The sequence below is a fragment of the Coniophora puteana genome, assembly GCF_000271625.1.
Source record: "Coniophora puteana RWD-64-598 SS2 unplaced genomic scaffold CONPUscaffold_8, whole genome shotgun sequence".
Lineage (NCBI taxonomy): Eukaryota > Fungi > Basidiomycota > Agaricomycetes > Boletales > Coniophoraceae > Coniophora > Coniophora puteana.
In genome coordinates this window covers 1,429,306-1,452,536 of record NW_006913060.1, presented here as the reverse complement: position 1 = coordinate 1,452,536, position 23,231 = coordinate 1,429,306, and the positions used below count along the sequence as shown (strand labels likewise).

General features: G+C 52.8%; 8 protein-coding genes across 8 annotated transcripts; 5 read left to right on the top strand and 3 right to left on the bottom strand.

The window, feature by feature from the left end:
- Positions 1-177: 177 nt before the first annotated feature.
- CONPUDRAFT_166578 (uncharacterized protein) lies at positions 178-3,701 on the top strand (the record flags this gene model as incomplete). Its single annotated transcript, XM_007772042.1, has 11 exons — positions 178-534; positions 627-772; positions 855-916; positions 982-1,253; positions 1,328-1,699; positions 1,762-2,047; positions 2,111-2,301; positions 2,366-3,391; positions 3,453-3,483; positions 3,534-3,563; positions 3,634-3,701. 11 exons carry the CDS (start codon positions 178-180, stop codon positions 3,699-3,701), a joined length of 2,841 nt encoding a protein of 946 aa, XP_007770232.1.
- A 419-nt stretch (positions 3,702-4,120) lies between these two features.
- On the top strand, positions 4,121-7,684 carry CONPUDRAFT_126348 (alcohol oxidase; the record flags this gene model as incomplete). Its single annotated transcript, XM_007772041.1, has 26 exons — positions 4,121-4,183; positions 4,238-4,245; positions 4,310-4,409; positions 4,464-4,525; positions 4,582-4,625; positions 4,675-4,748; positions 4,795-4,864; positions 4,918-4,991; positions 5,041-5,099; positions 5,153-5,191; positions 5,248-5,259; positions 5,310-5,378; positions 5,429-5,604; positions 5,660-5,802; positions 5,857-5,941; positions 6,008-6,243; positions 6,297-6,370; positions 6,425-6,491; positions 6,561-6,635; positions 6,687-6,737; positions 6,793-6,825; positions 6,876-6,940; positions 6,995-7,067; positions 7,126-7,152; positions 7,208-7,419; positions 7,476-7,684. Coding segments are annotated over 25 exons (1,820 nt in total), but the record flags the coding sequence as incomplete, so codon positions are not given.
- A 126-nt stretch (positions 7,685-7,810) lies between these two features.
- CONPUDRAFT_166576 (uncharacterized protein) lies at positions 7,811-9,065 on the top strand (the record flags this gene model as incomplete). Its single annotated transcript, XM_007772040.1, has 3 exons — positions 7,811-8,645; positions 8,710-8,889; positions 8,956-9,065. Exons 1-3 carry the CDS (start codon positions 8,379-8,381, stop codon positions 9,061-9,063), a joined length of 555 nt encoding a protein of 184 aa, XP_007770230.1. The 5' UTR covers positions 7,811-8,378.
- Positions 9,066-9,611: 546 nt separating this feature from the next.
- On the bottom strand, positions 9,612-11,325 carry CONPUDRAFT_91131 (uncharacterized protein; the record flags this gene model as incomplete). The annotated part of the gene is made up of 7 exons (XM_007772039.1): positions 9,612-9,656; positions 9,718-9,805; positions 9,868-10,085; positions 10,177-10,348; positions 10,401-10,587; positions 10,650-10,779; positions 10,837-11,325. 7 exons carry the CDS (start codon positions 11,323-11,325, stop codon positions 9,612-9,614), a joined length of 1,329 nt encoding a protein of 442 aa, XP_007770229.1.
- A 327-nt stretch (positions 11,326-11,652) lies between these two features.
- CONPUDRAFT_145005 (uncharacterized protein) lies at positions 11,653-12,423 on the bottom strand (the record flags this gene model as incomplete). Its single annotated transcript, XM_007772038.1, has 2 exons — positions 12,233-12,423; positions 11,653-12,155 (listed from the first exon to the last, which is right to left on the bottom strand). A coding segment is annotated over exon 2 (303 nt), but the record flags the coding sequence as incomplete, so codon positions are not given.
- Positions 12,424-13,601: 1,178 nt separating this feature from the next.
- Positions 13,602-18,550, top strand: CONPUDRAFT_155298 (uncharacterized protein; the record flags this gene model as incomplete). Its single annotated transcript, XM_007772037.1, has 11 exons — positions 13,602-13,790; positions 13,849-13,929; positions 14,868-15,365; positions 15,423-15,512; positions 15,565-16,244; positions 16,301-16,388; positions 16,458-17,502; positions 17,554-17,943; positions 17,990-18,213; positions 18,259-18,453; positions 18,539-18,550. The coding sequence occupies 11 exons, from the start codon at positions 13,602-13,604 to the stop codon at positions 18,548-18,550; spliced, it is 3,492 nt and encodes a 1,163-aa protein (XP_007770227.1).
- A 339-nt stretch (positions 18,551-18,889) lies between these two features.
- CONPUDRAFT_155297 (uncharacterized protein) lies at positions 18,890-19,435 on the bottom strand (the record flags this gene model as incomplete). Its single annotated transcript, XM_007772036.1, has 2 exons — positions 18,890-19,219; positions 19,274-19,435. The coding sequence occupies 2 exons, from the start codon at positions 19,433-19,435 to the stop codon at positions 18,890-18,892; spliced, it is 492 nt and encodes a 163-aa protein (XP_007770226.1).
- Positions 19,436-19,656: 221 nt separating this feature from the next.
- On the top strand, positions 19,657-21,423 carry CONPUDRAFT_155296 (uncharacterized protein; the record flags this gene model as incomplete). Its single annotated transcript, XM_007772035.1, has 8 exons — positions 19,657-19,692; positions 19,746-19,783; positions 19,832-20,549; positions 20,608-20,676; positions 20,723-20,805; positions 20,852-21,082; positions 21,136-21,232; positions 21,286-21,423. 8 exons carry the CDS (start codon positions 19,657-19,659, stop codon positions 21,421-21,423), a joined length of 1,410 nt encoding a protein of 469 aa, XP_007770225.1.
- Positions 21,424-23,231: the final 1,808 nt, after the last annotated feature.

The window sequence follows — 23,231 nt, the reverse complement described above, 5'->3', positions numbered from 1 at the left end:
TTGCAGCAACGCTCAGACGCGTGTTGCATTACGGTGTCATCATGTCCAGACTCTTCCGGACTTCCGGACCTGCGCTTCCTCGATCTCGCGTTACCCATTTCTCATCAGCAACCGCGTCTCCGACATACGTATACGTATACGTAATCTCTTAGTTATCTCTTTCTTTCTCAAACCACGATGGACGCGGTGCACAACGGGTCACCTCCAGTACAAGCCTACGCCCAGGCAGAATTCGCAGTCGGACCGTCTACGCCCACGCCCGCACCTGCACCACCACCACCACCACAAGCGGCACCACTAGAGAAGACCACGAAACCGCGCGGCAGGCCCCCTAAAGCCAAAGCCAAAGCCGACGGTAGTAATGCCGCACCCACACCCACACCCGCACCCGCAAGCGCACCCGCACCGGGCAAGCCAAAGTGGACGTTCGTCAAGCCGCCCGCGAGCGCGCCGCGCAAGGGGAGGGGAAAGGCGTCTGCGAAGCGGGAGGACCGGAGGCCGGAGACGGGGAGGAGGCCGCGGGTGTGGGCGAATGTGGGTGTTTGCTATAGCCTATAGCTGCATGCTGCCAGTGCTGCTGTTGCTGACGCGACGATTTGGGATTTGGACGACGGATGACGGTGTAGAGCGCGGACGATCTCAAGGCTGTGCTGCCGGATCTGTGGAAGTCCAAGACGGGGCTCGATAAGGACTGTTTTTGGCCGTATATGTTGTTTGTGGAGAACGCGTGGCCGGAGGATGTGTGGAGGGATAGGGAAATCGAGGTGTCTTTGTGAGTGGTTACTTCCCTCTGCTCCCTGCTCGAGTCCGCGACGCGCCTACGAATGCTCATGATCATACGTGATTCATTGCAGTGTCTTTGACTTCACGTGTCATGAGTCCGATCTGCAGCCTCGGAAGAGCCAGGGGCCGGATGGTATGTCTTAACGCGACGCGTCGTTCTTGGTCCGGTGTGTTTTCTGACCACGACGCGTCCACCAGCACGCGAAGGTCCAGCACGCGACGCAAACGCGTCATCGGAGGACGTCGACATGGACGCGTCGCACGTAGCTCGCGATGACGGTCCCTCACACCCTCTGACAGTTCCCCTCCCGATTCCGCCTGACATGGAGGAGTTCGGGTATCTGCACGTCGACGAGCAGCCGCTGCCCGTGACGATTATGGTCGCGCGCGACTGCCCCATCGTGCCGTTCCAGCTGCCAGAGGACTACCGTTACGCATGGCTCGGTATATTCGTCGTTACTCAGGTCCAGGTACGTCTTTCTCATCCTCTCGCACCGGAGCGAGAGGACACTAGGACGCGATGCGCTAACAGTAAATGGTGTAGTACGGCCGCTTGGACCAGCCGAAGCCGAAGACAATCCCCTCGGGCGTCTTTGGACGCACCGTTTGGAAAGTCCGCTTTGCGTGGATCCCAGGCGGAGAGGATGTCCTCGCCGATAACTACGGTATTAGAGGACTCAATCACCCGTGGTGGGCGCCTCCCGCCTCCGACTCGATGGACGTTGATGGCGACGAAGAAGAGGAAGTGGACCCATGGGGCTTCAGGCTGGCGTACTACAACTACGTCCCTCTCGATCTTTTCTCTCCGCTCAAGGGAGGCGAGTTTTACCCCCGTGGGTGGTGGTGTCAGGAATGCGGGATGATCAATAGCCAATGGTGGTTCCGCCACCAGCTGTGTAGGAGTGAAATGTGCACTGTACGCAAATTTTGTGCTCTATCTGACGTTGACCGCCTGGTTGACTCTACATTGCTCTTTAGTCGAAGCCACGCGTGCCACCGCAGGCCCTCATTGAACCCATGAGCGCGCTGAGGGACATGTACCGGGTCGACACGTTCAACATACCCTACGATACCATCCCGACAGGATCCAAGCGCGAGCCAAAGAAGTTTAAAGACGGCATGTGGACGTATACGTACAAGGTCAACCCGGAGGCTTTGGCTGTCCACGTTTTTACGTGCGACCGCGAATTTCTGCAAAGGGAGGCGGATCAGCTGCTGGTGGGTATTCAGGGGGACATTATCATGGAACGCGAGAACCCTACCAGTGAGTGCGGTATTCCGCTTTGATGGTGCCTTTCCAACGCTAATACCCTTCTACTTTGGACAGGTCCCTACTTCGTATATGAAGTTGCGCTCGATGGCCACGGATGTTTGATGGACAAGGACAACAACAGTTCGTTCAGGCTAGCGTTCGACATGATAGCCACGTACCTCACCCAGTACTGTGAGGCGCCTGAGGGGAGCTTCAAAGCTCGTAGTCTGGTCGTCCGGTCCTGGGCCACTTCTGGAAGGCGTGGGGTGCGATAATCACCGCGTCAGTATCAGCGAAAAAAAAAGCTAACGTCAAAACTGATTATGCAAGGCGTTCACGTTCGATGCCCGCAAGACTCCGTATTTCATCCTCTCCATCGGGTCCACCTTCAAGATCGAGCTTGCACCGAAACGCGGTTTCGGCTTTGGCCCTACCGCCACGAAGGTGCTAGTGCCTGACATCACGTCCTCACCAGGAGCGTCCAAGTCTCGAAAGCAACGGAAGAGCAGTCCGACGCCTGCGTTTGATATCGACGGGAATCCTACCGTCGACGACTCGGAGTATGCCGAGCTCGCTGGTCACGGCGGCTGGCGGCGTCAGCCGGTCGAAGATGACCTCCAGGAGGATGTGCCACAGGTTGCTGTGGAAGGTCCGCCCCTTCAACGCGAAGCATATCATCCGACTATGACTAGTTTCCGAGAAGTTAGCCCGCTGTTCAGCGCTTACGACGACGCTGACGACGTTTTGGACGAGCCGGCGCGCAAGCGACGCAAGGGAAAGGAGAAAGCGATCATCGATTTGCCGGACCAGTCCGAGGAGGACGATATCCCGCTACTGCCACCCTTGAGCGACGACATCCCGGAAGAGCCGGCTCCTTCGCGGTCCAAAGGCAAGGAGAAAGCTGTGGATCCACCTGAACAGTCAGACGAGGAAGTTATCCGGCTGCTTTCCTGGGAAGACGAGCCTTACATCGAACACCGTGCGGCCTTCGACGAGAACGAGCCTGGTCCGAGTAACAGGATGGGGCGTGTTATTTGGAGGGAGCCCGTTGACGCAGAACATGTGGACGAGGAGGATAGGTCCTTTGATGCGCCGGATGAAGAGGACGACCTGATTCCATACGTGGGTAAGGGTAAGGGCAGAGCGGTGGACCCTCTTCCGTTTGCTCCATCTCTACCAGAGCCACGGTGTATTGAACCGGAACCGGAACCGGCGCCAGAGCCAGAGCAGCCCGCGCAGCCCGTCGAGCCTGTTCGCGGCGAGAAGCCGAACTTGCACCCCGAGCTTATCGTGACCGAGCTAGCGATGACTCTGGTTCACGGCGACGGCGTGGTTTTGCGTGGAGATGAGTTCACGGTAGGGTTCTTTATTGTATGTATGTTTGGTTGTAATGGCTGAATTATTTCCGTGACAATAGGCCCGGTTTAATCGTAACGGAACCTCGATCTGTACGTTTATGATTCGATCACACAAATTCTTGGCTAACTCAGAGTGACAGTGTTCATCGCTTCGTTCGAGTTTGTTGCTGGTACAGGCTTTCCGTCAGAATCTAGCTAGTCTCGGAGATTTAAGCGTGCTGTGTCGCTGATTTATGGTAGCCTTTGTTCCTCCAAGAGAAGTTCGAAGTAGCGGCGTTGACGACGACAGAGTGACTGAGCTCGTCTAATGTTCTTAGAAATGGACGGGATGAAAGACATCGAGATAGGAGCTGAGAGCATATTCGGACCGATCTCCGAATGCACAGCCGCCGCACGTTGAATGGATACCGCAACTCTTCTGATATGACAGTCACCCTAGTTCGCTATCCCACCGTCTTTCGTTATCACCTTGATATCGCAGTTAGAGGTGTTCACGGGGGAGCGTCAACGATATGCATCAACAAGAAGCCGTGAGAGTGTCACGGTCACTTGCATGGACGGGCCCACGTATGCTGTCCACAGATGAACCGCGCAATCTCTGATGCAACGCGTTCATACGTGGAATAGGACCCGATCTAGGAACATGCGCGGGCAGGCGGACTTACATAACGACTCGGAATGAGGCGTACTTGTGAGGGTGGCTGTTACTGCTTGCTCTCTACCACCACGATGCCAGGCAGCATCCGTATCGGCGAGCTGCAGAACAAGAACTTCGATGTGGTAATCGTTGGTGAGTGACTATCTTTCTATTATGCTCTGAGGATTGCAGACTGACTCTTATTAGGTGGAGGCGTAAGTAACGGCTATACAAGAAATCGCGTGGCAGCAGCTCACAGGATGCTTTGTCCACGTGTAGACTTCTGGTTTGACTTTGGCCGCCAAGCTGAGCGAAGACCCTGATATCCATGTTCTCGTACTGGACGCAGGAGATGTCAGCGAGAATGATCCGAAGATACGTAAGTGAACTTCTCGGCGGCCTAGATGAAACGCGCTAACCTGTCGCGCTCAAGTTCTCCCTGCGCAGTATGGTGTCCATTTCGGACAAGAAGCATATGATTGGAGCTTTCAAACTGTCTGTATCCGACTTGTGTGCGCATACATGCTCTCGCTGACATCCTATGTTTCTAGACGCCCCAGAAGTTCAGTAACGGTGCGCAGATTCTATGGAGCAGGTATGCTCTTGCGTTCGACATGTCTATCGCTGCGTTGACACTTCAACAGGGGCAAGGTTTTGGGCGGGAGCTCGGCCACCAACTTCTTCATCTGGACGAAACCTCCTGCTGATGATATCGATGGTAAGGATTCGTATGCAGTGTAGCACTATCAATCTCATTTTCGTAGACTGGGAGCGGTTAGGTAACCCAGGTTGGAACTGGAAGAATCTCCAGAAACATATGCACGAGCTAGAAGGGTACACGAGTACGCTAGTGGCTTTGACACGCTGACGTTAGAACGTTGCTGTAGGTATCAAATGCCATCCGCGAAGTCTGCCGCAGCGCATGGTCTCAACTTTGATGACTGGCACATTGGCAAGAATGGTAGGGTCCGCCTATATCAAGGTAGCAACGGTATTGAACGAGCGATCAGGCCCCATCAAGCTCATGCATTCTGCGAATATGGCAAAATCGCAATTGAGCGCATATGAAGTACTTTCCTCATCTACTTTTAATTGTGTTGAACATGACTTAATTGCTTGCAGAGTTGTCTCAAGTTGGGCATCCCGAAAGCTCCTGCTCCGGTTTGCCTTTCCTCGTATGCTGGTTGGTTTGAGTCTCACGTATCGTTTTCTGGAAGATGGACGGTGATGTACGTTGTGGTGTGTGCAGTCTTTCGAGGGCTGCTCTGACTATTTGCAGCCCACAGGCTTTTACTTCTGTCCGCTTTCATTTGACCCTGAGACGTACCAGCGAAGCTATGCAACAACTGTAAGTTTTCTTTCACTTCCGGTTCCATTCGCATGCCCTAAGATGGTCAGGCATTTTACTTTCCAAACAAAGAACGCCCAAACTTCTCTGTCCTCACCGGGGCGCATGTTACGAAGCTCGTCACTAAATCGATAGATGGCACGTTGAGAGCAGAAGGTGTCGAGTTCATCCACGGAGGCAAACAACACGTGGTTAAAGTTGGTCAGGAAGTTGTCCTGTGTGCAGGGTACGTATACGTTATTTCCCTTGCACCAGTGCACCATGATCTCATGATATTCTAGTGCACCTAAGTCTCCTCAGCTACTTGAGCTATCGGGAATTGGTCATAAAGAAGTGCTAAAATCCATCGGAGTACCAGTGAAACTCGAACTGCCTGGTGTAGGAGAGAACGCACAGGAGCATATGCACTGTGAGGTGTCATTCGGTGTGTAATGGACATCCATGCTTTGACTCTCCTTCACGTTTTATATCCCTGCAGAACTACGCGATGGCGTGGATGATATCAGCTTGGACGTCTTACGAGGAGCCGGTCCCGGCGTTCTTGAAGAACAAATGAAACTGTTGTAAGTCTTTGTCCATTGCGATGTGCTCTCGTCTCCTGAGGCAAGTCTAACAACCTTCAATTACAGTGAGACGCGCGATGGTCCATTCACCGTAGGCGTCGGAAGCCTCTTCTTCGTGCCCTTAGAACACTTCTCAGATCGTGCCGAGGAAATCTACGCTGCTGCACGGAAGCAGATCGCTGCAGAATGGGGCGCCTATCCTGAGGGACTCCGTGATCAGTTTAACATCCAAATGGAGCGGTTTGAGAAACGCAGCTTGCTCGGAGAGCTGTCTTTTATACCAGGCTTTCTAGACGGACCAAGTGCGTTTGCTTGTATGTGCTTGCGATCTGCGAGACTGACTAGAAGTGCACAGATCCACCTATGCCAGGAAAGAAGTACTTCACGGTTGCATGCCTACTGAACCATAACTTCTCAAGAGGGACGGTCGTAAGCCACTAAACTGTTCAGAGTCTATGATAATAGCATCTAAGCGTCCACCAGCATTCGACGTCGTCAGATCCGACGAAGGATCCCGATTTCGATCCCCACGCTTTTGAGCATGACATTGGTACGTACAGCTATCCTCGAGTACACTTGTTCCACCCTATGTGTAGGATCTCACCTTCTGTCTACCCAGACCTGCAGACTCTGGTCGAGCTCATCAAGTTTGCTCGCAAAGTATGCAGCACCCCACCGTTATCCGATATGCTGGGTCAGTTGGTCTGACGTACACTTTACACGCTGCTGACCTCGAAATTTGCAGGTCCTGAGACAAACCCTGGCGTAGAAGTAGAAACAGACACTCAGTTGGAAGGTATGTTAATGTTGCGCCGAATGTTCAATGCAGTCATCTCAGGTGCGGTTCTTAGAATGGATTAAGGGAAATCTTAGTGCAACCTTCCGTACGTTCTAGCCTCGCATTACTCTTTGCAATGCTAATTTTGCATGCTAGACACCGTAGGGACGTTATCGATGCTTCCGCGGGAGAAAGGGGGTGTCGTCGATACACAGCTGAGGGTTCGCACTCGTCTGTCCTTTCCTAAACTCGAGGTTTGAGTATTCATTCCACAGGTGTACGGGACCTCCAATATCCGAGTGGCGGACTTGTCTGTTGCCCCACTACATGTGGCTGCCCATACACAATGTGGGTCTTTATGGTAACCTCGCGCTGCATTTCACCTAACAATATGAATTATTCCCAGGTGTAGCCTACGGCATCGGCGCTCAAGGTAACTCTAGACGAAAAGATCACCTGATAAACACGCTCAGAACTTGTTCTTCTAGCTGCTGAGGTCATCAAGGGATCTCTTGGACCGGCTATGTAGCTATACAAGCGCAATCAACGTGTCATAGTAGGCTTGGACCAGCCGCTCTACCGGTGCTAACGATGTCATCGGAGAGTAAATTCGATACCATGTTTAACGGTGTTAATACGTGCATTGTCTCGTCTAAAGCGTAGTCACAATTCGCTCTTTCACATTCAAAGAGAATGACGGGTAAGTATCCTGGTAAAAAACGGTATTGCACATACTTATGGTGAGAGTGAGCACAGTCAAAAAAGTCAAAATGATCGCACCTTACTGCTTCGCCATCATAAACCATCAAATGCTCCTGCGAATTTTTGGTCATTGCGATGTCGGAACAACGGCGACGGACGTTATTATTCGCTGTGACTGGCCGCTTATGCGCTACCTGACATGTTCCTCGGAAGTGCACAAGCACAGCACCTCCCGTATCATTGGCAGGAACTCAATGCCCGATGTCCAACTTGAAACGAGGCTCAGTACGTACCATGGTAAACCATTGTTCGCCCAGACAGACGAACATGAATTCGATTAAAATGAACCTCGCGGTATCCCGCGTTCAAATGAAAAGGTTCTCTGGGGCTATTATTCTAGATTAGGTCCACGTCGTATGGTGTCCCTTCTAATCATCCCGAAACGTTCTATCACCGGGGCGAAAACGTCGGCATCGGCGCTCCATGGGAGTGAGCGCCCACAACGAAGCCAGGGTGGCAAGGTCCGCAGCTGTTAGCCGCCCATCGCCCGTCGACGCTTATGTCGATCCCTCACCAAAACGTCGGCGCATACAATAGAGGTGGGGTCATGCGTGCCGAGTAGCACTCGGCCATGCTGAAACCCCTCGTCCAACCGGCTGCCTGCGTGTTGCGAGCACGTATCAGACCAAAGGTGGGTGCTTCTTTTTTTCTTTTTTCTTTTGACAGACACGCGCCTCGAACGGTCTTGGCGGACCAGATTTTGATAAGTCTGCATTTTATTGTTCCAGCTTGCAGACCCTTGTTGGTTTTTACTCGACCCTGTATACCGCGTGTCCCCGTCCTTTTAAAGGTGGCCAAAGCAAAACCCACTTGCGTCCAGTCCCCCGAGTGCTCCCCCTTCTCCCATCCTTCGCACTGCTGCGCTCCCTTTCCTCCCCTTACCACGTCCTCCCAGGCATGTCCGACTATACCGCTGCCACCGTTTCACTCGAACAGCTGAGAGGATCTCGGGCGACGTTCCTTCCCAAGCGGATCGAACTTCTGGCCAGCGGAGACTATAGCGCCATGTTGGGTCTCGCGAGCGGTCCCACTCCGTCTGGCCAGCCACCCACATGCCAGCCAAACAATGGGTTGTTCCCCAGCTTCGTAGTCGAGACAAGGACTGGCAGCCGGTCGCTAACCAAAGACCATGCAGAGTTGGTCTTTGATCCGGTAATTGGCCAGGTGAGTCCCATCCTTCTGTCGCGCCGAGAGACAGAGACACTTACCTACCGGTATCTGCATTTAGGTCCGACTCACGAACTGGGCCAACCACAAGGGGACAATCATCTTCCGGGGTGTACCCCGCTATAGTGAAGATATTCTCACTACCACAGTGTACAGCGCAAAGACGATGCCCAAGGGTGTCAAGGCATTCATACTTGAAAATCCGGGCGACGAACACGTACTCCAGAATGGAGACATCATAGTACGTCCTCGCATTCATCTTGATAGAGCAAACGTCGATGACGCGAGTCCAGCAACTCGGCCACAGGATGGCGGAGCCCACCCACCCATGCGCGACGGGGACCGGCTCCCCAATTCTCGCTCGAGTCGGGTTGGCGGTAGAAAAGCCTCGAGTCAGGTTGTCAATGGAACATAAGCGGGCCAAGTCGTCGATGGAAAGTAGGCGGAACTCCATCATGTTCATTCAACCAAACCTATTTATGTAGCTTCTCCGGTCAATCGATGGCCGTGTAGCCAAGTGGTCTTATCAGACTAGAATCTTGCGTTCATCTTCTTACTTTGGGCTTCTAGTCACGGGGCCAATGATTGGACCCGACAAACTGGGTCAGAAATCGTGCGTGGAGCTTGGTTTAACGTTAAAAAACGAGGGATCGACTCAAGCATGTTGGGTCGTCGAGCTCAACGTTCAGTTTGGAAGCGAGTGTTTTTCGAGCATCTCAGGTGATAGGATTCGTCAGCTCTAGTACGTTTGCCTGGCACCGAAGCTACCTGTGCGATATATCAGCACTATTTCCGAATATGATTGATTGCACGCGATGGTTGTTGACGCATAATGTCGTACAAGAACTGCATATCAGAGCAACGATTTCCAGCTACTGCTGGCATAACGGCGTAGCAAAAACCCGGCCATGTCCTCCGCTGTAGGTGAAGCATCTCCTGTGAGTGACACGATGGCTGCAACGGTTACAGTAACGGCTCACCAAGCTCCCGTGGCCGTTCTTGGACGATCTAAACGCATAATTCTGAGTCTAAGTAACTTCAGAGGACGAAAGAGCAAGCGATCACGTACGAGGTGCCCCGCGCCCTTGATATCAGTATTCGAGCTATTCGCCGGCCGAAGCCACGCTCGCACCGCAAAGGCCTCGGGCCCACCCAACCTGCATATATCGAGTTAGGGCCTCGCAACAACGCACCCCGCCCACAAGATAAAACGGCGTACCCGTTCGAGGTCACCTCGCCCCTGTCCTTGTCCGGCGCGACGAATCTCAGCTCAATGCGCTCATCTAGCTCGCGGAGCTGCTCCCATGCCTCGGCGGCGACACGCACATTGAGAAAGAGCACGGCTTCGTGCATGCTCGACATCTTGAGGCTTACGCCGCCTTCCTTTGCTGAAGGGGCTGTTCCGTGCTCTACGTAGGCGGCGAGGACGTCGGGGTGCTATATGCTAAAAAGTGGGGATTGTTTGAGGAGCTTGTGGGCTTCTTCTCTAAGGTACGAGCGGGTGTATGGTGAGTACACGTATATAGACAAAGAACTTGAAGAGGGAAAGATACCGAGTTGGCCAGTTGGTACGGCGCGAAATGGCACCCGTAACAGTGCCCGTGTTGAACACGGGGTTGAATTTGGTATTCTGGATGATGACAGGATCGATGAGGATCAGAGCGTCGAACAGGGCAGGGAACTCCTTGGCGACAAGTGTGCTGAAAGGAACGCGTTTCAGCTACAGTGATACACGCAAGTGGTAGGGCTTACGATGTGGCACCTCCGAACGAGTGCCCGGCAACGACAAGAGTACGCCTTGATAATCCTGACTCTTTACGGAACCTAGTGGCCCATTCGCTCAGACGTGGAAGGTGTGTCGGGAGTTCCGCGTCTGCGCTTTCTGGGAGATACGACAGGAAGAACTGTGCCATATCACGAGCATTGTCCGCCCAGTCGACTGCGACGCGTTAGTCAAGCTCGCACCATGTGGCCATGGAAAGGGATAAGATGATCACTCACACAGTCCACCGAGGACTCCGTCATTGAGCAGACCCGAGTCTCCATGCTGCGCTGCCTCCCACGCCCATACCTCATCGACGAGCTCTCCAGCTGGGCTCGTCAGTAATGCACGTAGCGCAACCTCCCATGTCTAAAGCAGCAGCGAAGTGAGATCAACCGCATCTGGAGAATGACACAATATATGCACCTCCTTCGGGAAGCCGTTCGCATGCGCCAAGAACAAGGTCAGACTCTTGCCCTCCTTCCCTCTCCTCACCAGCCTCTTCCTCCTGAACCGATTGATCACACACCACACGACATCACTCTCGCCCTGCGTACCCAGCGCAACTCGCTCTCCACGCTCGTGCCTCGCCTGCAAGTTTATCATCTCCATCGCGAGCTCCTTTACACGCGCCTTGCGCTCCGCCGAGTTTCCCGTGAAAAGTGGTGAGGTCGGAAGCGGGATATCGGGGGAGACGCGCGGGTATGCACCCGGAACGATGTGGGTGGTAAGGGTGAAGTCATCCGTGAAAGTTGGATTGCGCAGTGGTGAAGGAAGTTGTGGGTATGCTGTTGATTTCAAGGCGAGGATCGGGTGAGGCAGGAGAGGTAGCCATGGGCGCGGGTGAACCGGGACGAAAGATGGTGTCGGGGTGTATGGATAGGTGTTAGGAGGAGGTGATGGTGGAAGAGTCATTCTGTCCCACGTTCTGCCCATCCAGGTTGACAGCGATCATGAACAGGTTCGTACCTTCATACGCTCGCTCTCTGGATGAGTTGATTGCGTATATATGAGCGTACACAAGAGCACACCGACAATGCCAGCCAGACGCTGTCTCATGATTAGATGAGGGGACTGGGGAAGCCGGGATGATCCCTCACCCGCCCACGACTCGGCTCATTTGAACTTCTCCCTTACATATATTGTTTAAATGTTAACCCAGATCCCTTGACACGACTCTGAGCTTTTAACTCGTTCAACTATATAGGCAGCGGGCCTCTCGTCATGTACTTCCACGCGTACCTTCCCCACTTTCCATCCTCATCCTTCCTCGCTAGCTTCTCCCTATCAGAATCTCCCTGTGCAAACTCATCCAAGTCCAGCTCAATCCTTCCAACCTCATCAAACCCGTTCTTCTCGAACGCAGGTGCACCATTCATGCTCGAGTGCACCCAGCACCACGCCCTCTCCTTGTCCGCGAGCTCCGTCCCAGCCCTCATGAGCGCCGACCCGACTCCCTTGCCCGCGTAGGACGGATGCACGCTGATGCCCATGATAAACCGGCACCGCGTGCCAGGAGGCATGAACCGCTTTATCCACTCCTGCATGCTCGCGTTCGTGCTCGCCTCGAGCCCTGCAATCGTCCGTGGCTGTCCGTCTTCGGGCCGCGTCGTTTGTGCAGCGTCCTCCGCCTTCCACCTCTTCTTCGCGTCATCGTATGTGGACTTTGCATCTTCGTACGTTGACGGCGGCGGAACCTCCTGTGAGGTCCGGTTGCCCTCGGTGTCGAGCACGTAGTACCCGCGCTTCACCCAGACGATGCTCCCAACAACCTTGTTCTCCGCGTCGCGGTCCCGCGCGACGAACACGTCACATAGCGTCCTGTTCTCGATGTAGTTCTTCAGGTTTGGATCGCATCCCTCCACCATCCACGTCGCCACGTCCTTGCCCTGCTTTTGCGCCTTAAGTTGGCTGTGCACGTCGCTAATGAACGCCTGGCCGGAGACGTGGTTGATGGCCTCGACGTCAGCTGGGCTTGCTCGCTCGACGACGATGTTGGCAGGAGGCGGCATCATGAGTGAGGTGAAGAGGCAATCAGCGAGTTATGCAGAGGTACCGAGGCGAATGACCATTCTACGCTCAAGCTGTGATACACACATGCTCGATCTGAGTCACCCACCTTCGGCAGCGCATCTAAGCGCCCTCTTTCGGGTATTGGCGATTTCGGATAGGGGCAATACGGAAGAAGAAAGGGACTTTTCCCATGTTGAGCCTTTCGTGCAAAGCTCTCTATCTATAGCTGTTTAATCGCCAATAATCAGTTCATGCGCCTCTGTCGCGTCTTTATCTCTGAATTGGCTACGAAATACCGCTTTGATAATCCAAACCAATTTCCAGCATGTTGGCGGATGGTGTCACGGACCTCTGTGGACTCTTATTCACGCGTCGTAGCAAAGCAGGTCAACACATCAGCTTCAGGCCCCTTGACCATGATTGTGTTGTCTCAGTGTTTGATGTGCAATATGTCATATTCAAACTGTTCAGATGATAAAATTCAACGGTGCGGCGAGCTTGCAGCAGAAAGGTACGAAACGTAACAGTCTCTATGTGGCGTCCCGCTCCCAATGATCTTTAACTCATGGGCAGGATAGGCCGCTGATCCAGTGTACTACGTGTGGCAACACTGAATAAACGTGCTAACTCAGATTCCATAAATGGTCTTATTTCCTTTTCATTATTAGATGGTTTGTTCGGTGTTGCCGCCACTGACAGGTAAGCGGCCACCAATAATGGTACGAGAGATCCTGGCACAATCGTGGTGGCGTCCCGTATATAATTCTCATCTATCGTAGGTGTAAGAATTCACGTTCCTTGCTCCAGTGTGGATAGCTGACTTGGCGCCACCTCCGAGTCAGGCTGTGCTGTAGTTGGGATAACCCGAGTTCCCAAGGGGCATGACCGATATTATCTCGCTCGCTAATCGAACTCACGCAGGTCTTTCCTACTCGTACCACCTGTCAGCTTCACTGTTATGAATAATACAGCACGACAAACCTACTGAAGGATTTACTGTAGTTGCTAACATGATAGGGACGCCATGGCTAAGCCCCTCCTTTTGCGGAGGACGCCATCCACTGGATAATGCACTCTGGCGTCTGACTTTTGAAGACATCTGGCGTCCTGACCTTATAAACACTGGGTGAGTAGATTATTCCAGCATTCAAACCCAACCACTCATCTCAGCGCTAACTATGCAACCTCACCACAACCAGTATCCAAACTATAAACCTTCTGCCTCAAATGGCCTCCCCCCGACCCCCACTACTCCTAGAAGAACCCAGGGCAACACGAACTACAATCCCTATGCTGGATACGGAGACCCCAATACCCCTACCCCTGCTGGAAGAATGCAGCCCAGGATGCTTGCTACCAGCCCTCAGGTCCGTTTATCTTGACTGTGCTCGGATTTTCCCTCTTTATCTAACATTCAATGCGCAGACATATGCGCAGACTCAGCCAAGCTCAAATTCCGGGCCAGTAACGCTGTATGAGCAGATTAATAACTTATCGCCACATACCGTAAGTTTCATTCGGTACTCAGATCAGCAGGACTTGCCGCAACATGGTCGGGCTGTATGGTTCGAAGACCTTCCGGAAGAGCCGTCGGTGTTCGTAGTTATAAATCATAACGGCGTTATCTCATGGTTTCCGGAATCTGAGCTATCAGACTATGTGGATAACCAACAGCTCGATGCGCTCCAAGTCCGTCACACTCCTGCTCACAAGAGATCCAAGACAGTGAGAGAAGAAACGAGACGATCAGCTTTAAGGGTCGATCCAAACCATGGCAATTGTCTGGTCACAAACGAAGTATCATTTAAGGGTGGAGTGCAGCTTGCTCACCTTGTACCAAGGAAATGGTGGCATAAGAGAAGCTTTGTGAGTATTATTAGAGCTGTTTCCACTTTGATTCTCGCAGTCTCATGTTATTTTACCAGATCTTACGGATGGAACGTGCATGGGGTTTTACCGAAGGCTTTAACCTTGACAGTAGCTTCAACGTCATTTTCTGTGAGTTAAACAACCACGAATAAATATTGGCTCCAATATATTAATCCGATTTTACCAGTGCGATCTGACATTCACTCATACTTCGATCAATTTGGTTGGATGCTGATGCCCAGTGAAAAGTTGATCTATTCGTTTCTGTTGGTCTCTATTCACTTCTATTGATACCTATTAGTTTCTATTTGATGACCATTTAGGATACCGAGATAGCGCAAATCAGCCTTGAGCACGACATTTTTCAAATCCATGAACAGTAAATGTAGAAACCTCGGGCTGAATTCGGTGAGGCCATCCTTTAATTAACGGGGATGAAGTAAATACGCTCTCGTCAAAATAAAATATGGTCCCTATCCGTAATTAGTGTCCCATCGGAACACTTGTTTGGAGCCCAACATCCAGTTTCCCCTTGGTTTCCCCTTGCGTACAGCTAAGACTCGGTCCGAAGCTAGTCCGAGCATGCATCTACATTTATCCAAGTCCCCTATATACACCTTCGCTTCGACTACCACCACCAATACCAGTTGGCTTGCATCCCCTCCTCTGCTATGCAGCACTGTGCACCGCCTGCGGGCCACGCGTGGTGTGTCTGTGAACACTGCCTGCGTCGATCAGGCGGAGAAGGTAGGATCATCACCTTCAAGAGCTGGGATGAACATAACCCAGGCCAGCGGCGACCTGGTCGACATCCATCACCTGGTACCATCCCTGCAGATGCTCTCCATGCGCTCTCTGCAATGAACGCTTCGCGGTCTCAGTGGCAGCAGAGCCAGTACAGGCAGCCTCAGCCTGCGACAAGCTCTGCATCTGTACAGGCACCTCCTAGTCGGCAGTCACGGCCACCTGAGCTGCTCGCAAGTTCTCCCCAGACCTCAAGGCATGCAATGCCAGCGTCAAGGCACACAACACCAGCAGCTCATGACGTTGGAGAGCAGCTCGATGTTCTTCAGGTGCGTGCATTCATTTAATCTCACTTTGACATGGGCTTACTTCTCTACCATTACTAGGGCGAGCAGGCGTCTTCCGAGGAGCATGAGGACCCGCTGGGAACACGCCAACAAACTCCAAGAGAGAGCCAGAGTCCTTGTGAGCAGCAGGTATGTCCTCTGTATTATCATATAAAAATACTCAGCTCACGTCTTTATACAGAACGTCTTCATCTTCGAGGAGCTACGCGAGCATGAGCAGGAAGAAGAGGACGAGCAGGAATGGGAGCTGGTGGCACAGGAGGAGTTCGAGGACGAGGGAGATGTTGAAGGAGGCGGGCTGGATGACGATGAACGAGAGGATGAGACGCAGCAGCAGCAGCAGGCAGACGAGCTGCCAGGCTCTCAGGATAGCCAGCGCTCAGTCGCCCTTGGTACCACCAACCCCGCCAACGTCTCAAGAACACCGCTTGGCCCACACGTTACCCAGGGCTTTAATGAAGAGGACGAGGAGGCTGCAGTTGAGAACACAGTTGTTGACGATGTACGTTCATCCCAGGACTTTGTCAACCTGCTCCAAGAGGCTCGCATAGACAACACCACCCACCACAAAATGTCAACAGCAGCACGCCAGCGCCTTCAAAACCCTCCCCGCACACTCATCAACCTTGATGAAGACCGCGACAAACACCTTTCTCTCGAGCTTGGTCTTCGTAACTGGACCGACAGCGACTATCGTGCCGTCTGCCGTATACTGGAACGCGAGCTGCCAGGCATGCAGATGTACAGCAAATATCGCGTCGACAAGGAACTTGAGAGACTCACTGGCATTGAAGGCATCGAGGATGACATGTGCGTAAACACCTGCCTCGCATACACAGGTCCGCACAGGGACTTGACCTGGTGCGTCAACTTCGCTCATCTGACATTTCCCTGACACCACTCACGCGTCTTATCAGCTGTCCAAAATGCGATACTCCCCGATACAACTCACAAAAATCCACGACACGCAAGAAGGTCCCGCAGCGCAAGTTTGTGACGCTGCCCGTCGGCCCACAGATTTAGGCGCTTTGGAGGCATCCTACCAGTGCTGACAAGCTACGGTACCGTGCTCAGGTGACGGCGGGGCTCGCACGTCAACCCGACCGGGACGCGCTCAACACCTTTGACGACTACATCAAGGGCAAGCGCTACCTTCAGGCTGTTGTCGACAAGAAGATCAAACCCGAGGACTCGGTGTTGATGTTCTCCATCGATGGGGCCCAGCTGTACGAATCCAAGCAGTCAGACTGCTGGATCTACATCTGGGTTCTCATGGATCTTGCCCCAAACCAACGCTACAAGAAAAGGTTCGTCCTTCCCGGTGCTGTCATCCCAGGCCCGAACAAACCCAAGGATCTAGACTCCTTTCTCTTTCCGGGCCTCTACCATCTCTCGGCCATCCAGCACGAGGGCCTCAAGGTATTCGACGGCGGCTTACAGACCATCAGGGATGACCACCCCTTCCTCTTTGTCGAGACGGCTGACGGCCCTGGTATGGCTCTCATGACAGCCCTTGTCGGCTACCATGGCCGACTTGGCTGTCGTCTCTACTGTGGTTTTCCAGGCCGGCATATCCCTCGTAAACCCCACTACTATCCCGCACTCCAGCTACCGTTCAACTACAATCAAAATGGCTGTGATCATGCGACTTGTCAGCCTCACGATCTCCCGCATGCTGGTGCAGACGACTACATGAGCAACCTCGCTCGTGTTGTCAATGCCCCAACGCTCTCAGGCTACCGCAATGCACGCAAGCAAACGGGCATCTCACGCCCCACAATCTTTCTCGGCATCTCAACATCACATACGTTCCCTGTCCCCCATGCATTCGGCTCTGACATCATGCATGTCACTGCCATCAACGTTGGCGATGAGCTCATTCCGCTTTGGCGTGGCAAGTTCTATCATGATGAACACGATCATGAACCCTGGGCCTGGACTCAGCTAAAGTCAACAAGGGTCTGGAACGCACATGGCCAGCTCGTACAGGATCTCGCTACCCACCTTCCTGGCTCATTTGATCGCCCCCCACGCAATCCCGCCCTCAAAATCAATAGCGGATATAAGGCATGGGAATGGTTGCTGTACTTGTATGGTATGGCACCTGCCCTACTCTTTGGTACATCTCGTGTTCCAATTTTAACTAATGTTTCACTAATCTTACTATCAGGTGTTCTTCGAGACGAGTACTGGGCAAACTTCTGCCAGCTCGTACGCGGTGTCCGGCTCCTGCAGCAACACTCAATCTCCCTCGAGCAGGTTCAAGAGGCCGGCCAACGTCTCAATTCCTTCGCCTATGACTTTGAGACCCTCTACGTGCAGCAAAATCCTTATCGGCTTCACATGGTCCGCTCCTGGTTCCACGCCCTCCTCCACATGCCTCGCGAGACCATCCAAAAGGGTCCACCCGTCAGCTCATCGCAGTGGACCATGGAGCGCACAATCAGCGATCTCGGCCGCGAGCTCCGGTCTGACACGTTCCCCTATGCCAACCTAGCCAACCGAGCCAAACGACGGGCACAGGCAAACTGCCTTGCAGCCATGTTCCCAGTCCAACTCGGTGACCCCCCCAGCTCCCCTCGCTGCTACTGCCATTCCGCTTGCAGAAGGCTACATTCTCCTTGGTCGGCGTGACAACATCAAGCGACCCATCACAGGCCCCGAAGTTGACGCCCTCACCACTGCTCTCGCCGAGCACAGTGTCACACTCACTGTCAACCCACAGCTCCAGCGTTGGGCTCGTCTTCGACTGCCAAATGACCAAATCGCTCGCTCAGCCTGGAAGGAGAATAGGATGTCAGGGAATCTTCGACGTGCACGCAATGTCATGGTGTGATTTTTTTCACTCTTGTTTCTGCGTCTAATCCTATTCTAGATACAGCTTCCCAACGAAGCAGAGCCCTCCTACGCGGAGGTGCAATATTACTTCCGGCTCAGTGTGAACAACCAGCCGAAAACCTTTGCAATGGTATACATGTATGGCTCCCCTGACCCAGACCTTCGGCGACGATCATGGGAGACTGTCCATGCATGTGAGTATCTTGGACCCAATGACGTTCGCGTCATTGATGTGAGCTGTATTAAAACTGTTATTGCCATGCTCCCTCACAAGTTCCCCACTAACCGTCTGCTGTACTTTGCAATCGAAAAGCCAGGGCTGGCTGTAGCCGTGTTTGGCGGTTTAGAGGAGCAGATGTCTGCGAATGTACAGTAGTTTGAAGTTGTATGTATATAACTTAGAGGTGCAATGCAACGTACGCTCATTATCCAGGGAGCATTGGTGGGAGCTCGCTAGCAGAGCATGCATCATTGAGAGCTGCACGGGCATCTTGGAGACATTGGTCCCAGTACCGAGAAGTTCGTCGCTGTTGTCACAAGGGAATGAGCAAGAAACATCACTACAATCTGAGCATGGTATAGTACATAACACGGGTGAGCACGGTATAGTAGTACATAACACGGGATCTGTGTCAAGAAAGCGCTCCTGGGGCGTGTACACGCAAACACTACTTCTGAGCGGCCCGGGAGCGCTGACGCTGTGCACGGTCGCCCATAAAGCGCGCCCACTCCTCATCCGCCTTTTTCCTCATTTTCTCCTCCTCCTCCTCCTCATCCTCATCCTCGTCCTCGTTCTGTTCCTCACGCTCGTGCTCTTGGCACTCTTCTTCTGAGATCTGCCAATGGGGGCAGCCCCAATAAGCGCGACGATGCTTGACTATGTATGGAGGAAAGCCTGGGCCTTGTCGACGCTTTCGGCGTGGAGCCCGTGGCTCCGGTTCTTCATCCGAGCAGAAAAACGATGACTCCTCATCATCTTCCTTATGGTCATCGGGGCCCTGTACATGGCAATTGTGGTTAGCTACAAACACTCTATAGTTGGACTCACGTACCGTAGGCACCGTAGCATTTGTAATCAGCAAGTCATCGGTGATATGAGATGACTTGGTGTGGTCGGGCGAGTTGTTGGACACAACGTGGGACTCAACATGAGGTTGCTGCGGATCCCTTAGCACATCGCTTGTGACATTGACGTCGGGGCCTGGGGATGTCATTGATGTATGTATGCGGCGTGTCGGACTTGTCATTTTTGGTGGTGTTAGGGTGTTAGCAGATGCGGTGTAGATTAGCCACCTGTCGGAGTGTGAACCTTATTTCATGTCGTGATAATCTTTGTTAAGATCCTGCAGTCAGCGAGAGATCCACCTTGCTCTCGTTGACACAAAAAGCCAGTCACTTCTGCATACCTCTATTCATCCAAAGCACCCTCACCAACATGAGCGAGAACAACGTCAACAATAGTACCGCCCAGGTACATTCATCTTGCTACTTTCCCGGGATGATGGAAGTGTATATACCCCACAGGCACCGGCGCCCCACGTTGCAGCACAACAGGCAGGCATGTACGTCTCCTATTCCCCTTTTGGTGGACTTGTACTAACTATATGCAGCATTGTTCCAGGATCCGATGCCCCGTTGCCACCCCATCTCGCGTGGGCACTACAGGCAGCACCTTCATCTGGGATCGATCCACTTTCAGGGCTAGCGTGGGCTTCCGATCCCTCCATACCACTTGATCTCGGTGACTACCCATCTCTTGTGGGCTCTTGGCGATCCACCGGATGGGGAACTTCCACAAAGGCCGCTCGCACAAACCAGACCCAGGATGCGAACCAGACTGCCAACACCAGCAACAGGGCCTTGACACGCATGAACAATGGCCACAACAACAATTACAAATTCATCGAGGACCAGCATGGCAATGCGATCAACGGGTACGTGCTCCGGGAGCTTCTCAAGTATGGTCGACGGCTTCTCGATTCAATCATTGACAACAACGGTCTTGGCGAGCTCCACGCGAGATGGAGCGACGTGCCACTACAAGAGTGCATCTTCTTCTGGTACCTCTTTGAGAAGCAGTACCCTGTCCTTCGCTTCTGCTCTGCCCATTGGAAATGCGACAAGATTGGCTCGAGGACCTATACCAACTGGAGAAAGCAGGCGGTTATACGACGTCGACGCAATGTTGCTGCCGGCACTGCTGTTGCCCAGCCGGCTCCCGAGATTCAGGCGGCTCCTTCAACTGCAGCTCCCCAGGCTCCGGCAGACTCTCATGGTGACCCTCTGCCTCTCACCGGTGACCCTTCTCCCAGTGTGCTGGATGCCCAGGTTCTCTTATGTTTCCATTGATCTGCTCTCCATGTGCACGTTACTGACATCATCTCAGGGCCCTATGGACACTGACACCGGTGCATTGGCTGCGGAGCCGAACACTACTGAGATGGCTGCTGGTGATGTACGCTCCTTGCTTTTATCATTGCCCCACCCTCACACACTCTCAGGTCACCATTAATCTCCATGACAGGAGCGGCGAGCTCACCGCCGACCAGTACTGTGGGCTGGTTGATGCACTGACAGACCCCCTGTAAGTATTTGTTTCACTTCTTGGTGTCACTCACGTCCTCTGGCAGATCTAGTATGGACTTTGCGGTTGAGCCGTCCGATGCCCTCCCGACCAGCACCACTCTCCCTGCCTATAATCACACAGAAAACGGTGGCGAGGCCCACACCGACAACAACAGCGACTCAGCCGCTGTTTGTACCCCTGCAAAGCGCAAGTCAACCACTGCACCGTCAGCTCCACGCAAACGAGGTCGCCCCGCAAAAATGATGGCCATGCCAAAGAAGATCACGAACGCAATGTGAGTAATATGTACTATCCTACCGTTCCTTTTGGCTTCATTACACCTTCCAGGCTCTACTATGCAGTCAACCACTTCGTAGTGACAGTCAAGGGGGCGAAGGACGAGTGTGAGGGCAGGTGGAGCAAGATGTCGGATGAGGAAAAGGCGGTACGCCCATCTATTCTATTCTCATTGCCTCTTTACCGATGGCTACCCCCAAGCCGTTCATTGTCGGGTTCACAAAACTCAAGGACGAGGAGAAGGCCACGAAGAAGGCTGCTAAGCAATCTGCCAAGCACGCTGCTCCCAAACCCACCGAAAAGGCCGCCACATCCTCCTCATCTTCTACCTTGGACTAAGCGCTCTCGGTCCCCTGCTACAACTCTCTCCGTGCGCTTGCTCTGTTCTCAAAATTTTCTTGGCACGTGTTTGCTCTGCTCGGTGACTTCTCGACTGCTATCGATTTCTATTCGTTTCTATCCTCTCAGGCGACACTCGAGGCGCGCTTTTCTGGTTTGTGCTGGGTATGTTGGGCGTGATTCATTTCTTTCTGTTTCTATTTGTTTCGTTTCGTATAGATACAAATAGGTTTAGATAGAAATGAATAGAAATGTTTTTAGAAAATCAAAATATTTTGTTAAGATTCATTTCGATTCGTTTCTATTGGCTGGAAAAAGTTCTATTGAGAGATAGAATTCAACAGAAACGAATAGATCGACTTTTCACTGGGGCTGATGCCTACGCCCAAATGACAAAGGATGATCGCGAGTATAGCTGAGAAGTCTATAAGAGCGCGAACTCACCGGGCAGTTAGTGTTGAAGGTTGAGTTAGTAGCTTGGTAGCTGGTAGGCTGACGATGGTAGTCGTTCGGTGGAAAGAGAAGACTTAGATGATATTCATGGTAGCGACTGTATATATATGACAGGAGCGTGTGAAGTCACTACCATATGCGTAAAGCTATATAGTCCGAGTCCCACGGTAATGTAGGACGGCTACGTAAGCTACATGACGTGACTCATGCGATGAACGCGGAGTCACACGGATGCAATGGAGGCGCTAATACTACCCATAGGATACCTAGCGCCGTGTAGACGTGTGCAGCGGTATTTACTTGTAGACCTTATGGAGAAGGAATACCGCGTAGTGCGAGGGCTTCTGGATGAACCAATAAAGCCACAAAGGGTCAAATACTAGACGTAATTCTGACACTCCCCCTCGAATTGTATTCGCTCTACTTCTTGGGAAGCGGCGACGTGAAGAAGATCGAGATCTCACGACAGTACTTGACAAACTTTACCAACGGCAAGTTTTTGGTGAACAAGTCCGCTGGATTTTCGGTGCCCGGGATCCAAAAGAGGTCTATGACACCATCCTCGTATAGTTCCCGGACGTAGTGATAACGGATGTTGATGTGTTTACTCCGCTTCTCAGTGACAGGGTTCGCAATGTTATGCAGGGCTCCCTGGTTATCGCCCACGATCGGAATAGCACCGACCTGCAGACACTCAAGTTCACCCATCATTTGGGCGAACCATTTGGCCTGGCGAGAACAGTCCGAGATGGACATGTACTCGGCTTCAACCGTAGACAGAGCCACGGATTTCTGAAGATATGAGGACCACGATATTGGTCCGTTTGCCATCATGAAGACATGGCCGGTCCTCGACTTGGCGGTGGAATCACCAGCCCAATCGGCGTCGGCAAAGGCGACAAAGCCTTTCCGCAGAGTCCCGTTGTACTCGATGTAGTAATCTTGTGTCCCTACTAAGTAGCGCAGTATGTACTTTGCTCTGTTCAGGTGGTCCTCTGAAGGGTTGGCGGCATGCCGTGACAAATGTGTGACTGCGAAGGCTATATCAGGCCTCGTCCCGATCATCAAATAGATGAGGGACCCGATCAGTTCTTGATATTCCTGTCGGCGCTCTGGGTTTACCGGGTCTGGATTTGGTATTGCCGTGTACCCTGTAGGGAGTGGCGTAGGCGCTGAGCGCGCGTTGTGGTAACCAAAGCGCACAAGGACTTTCCGCAGGTAGTCCGACTGATCCAGACGAATTGTGGACAAGTTCGGCCTGGTAAGTCGCATGCGCAGGAATTCTTTGGTATCACCAAGATCCCGACATTCCCAGCGTTTCATGAAAGCAGCCTTCACGCGGATTAAAACCTCAC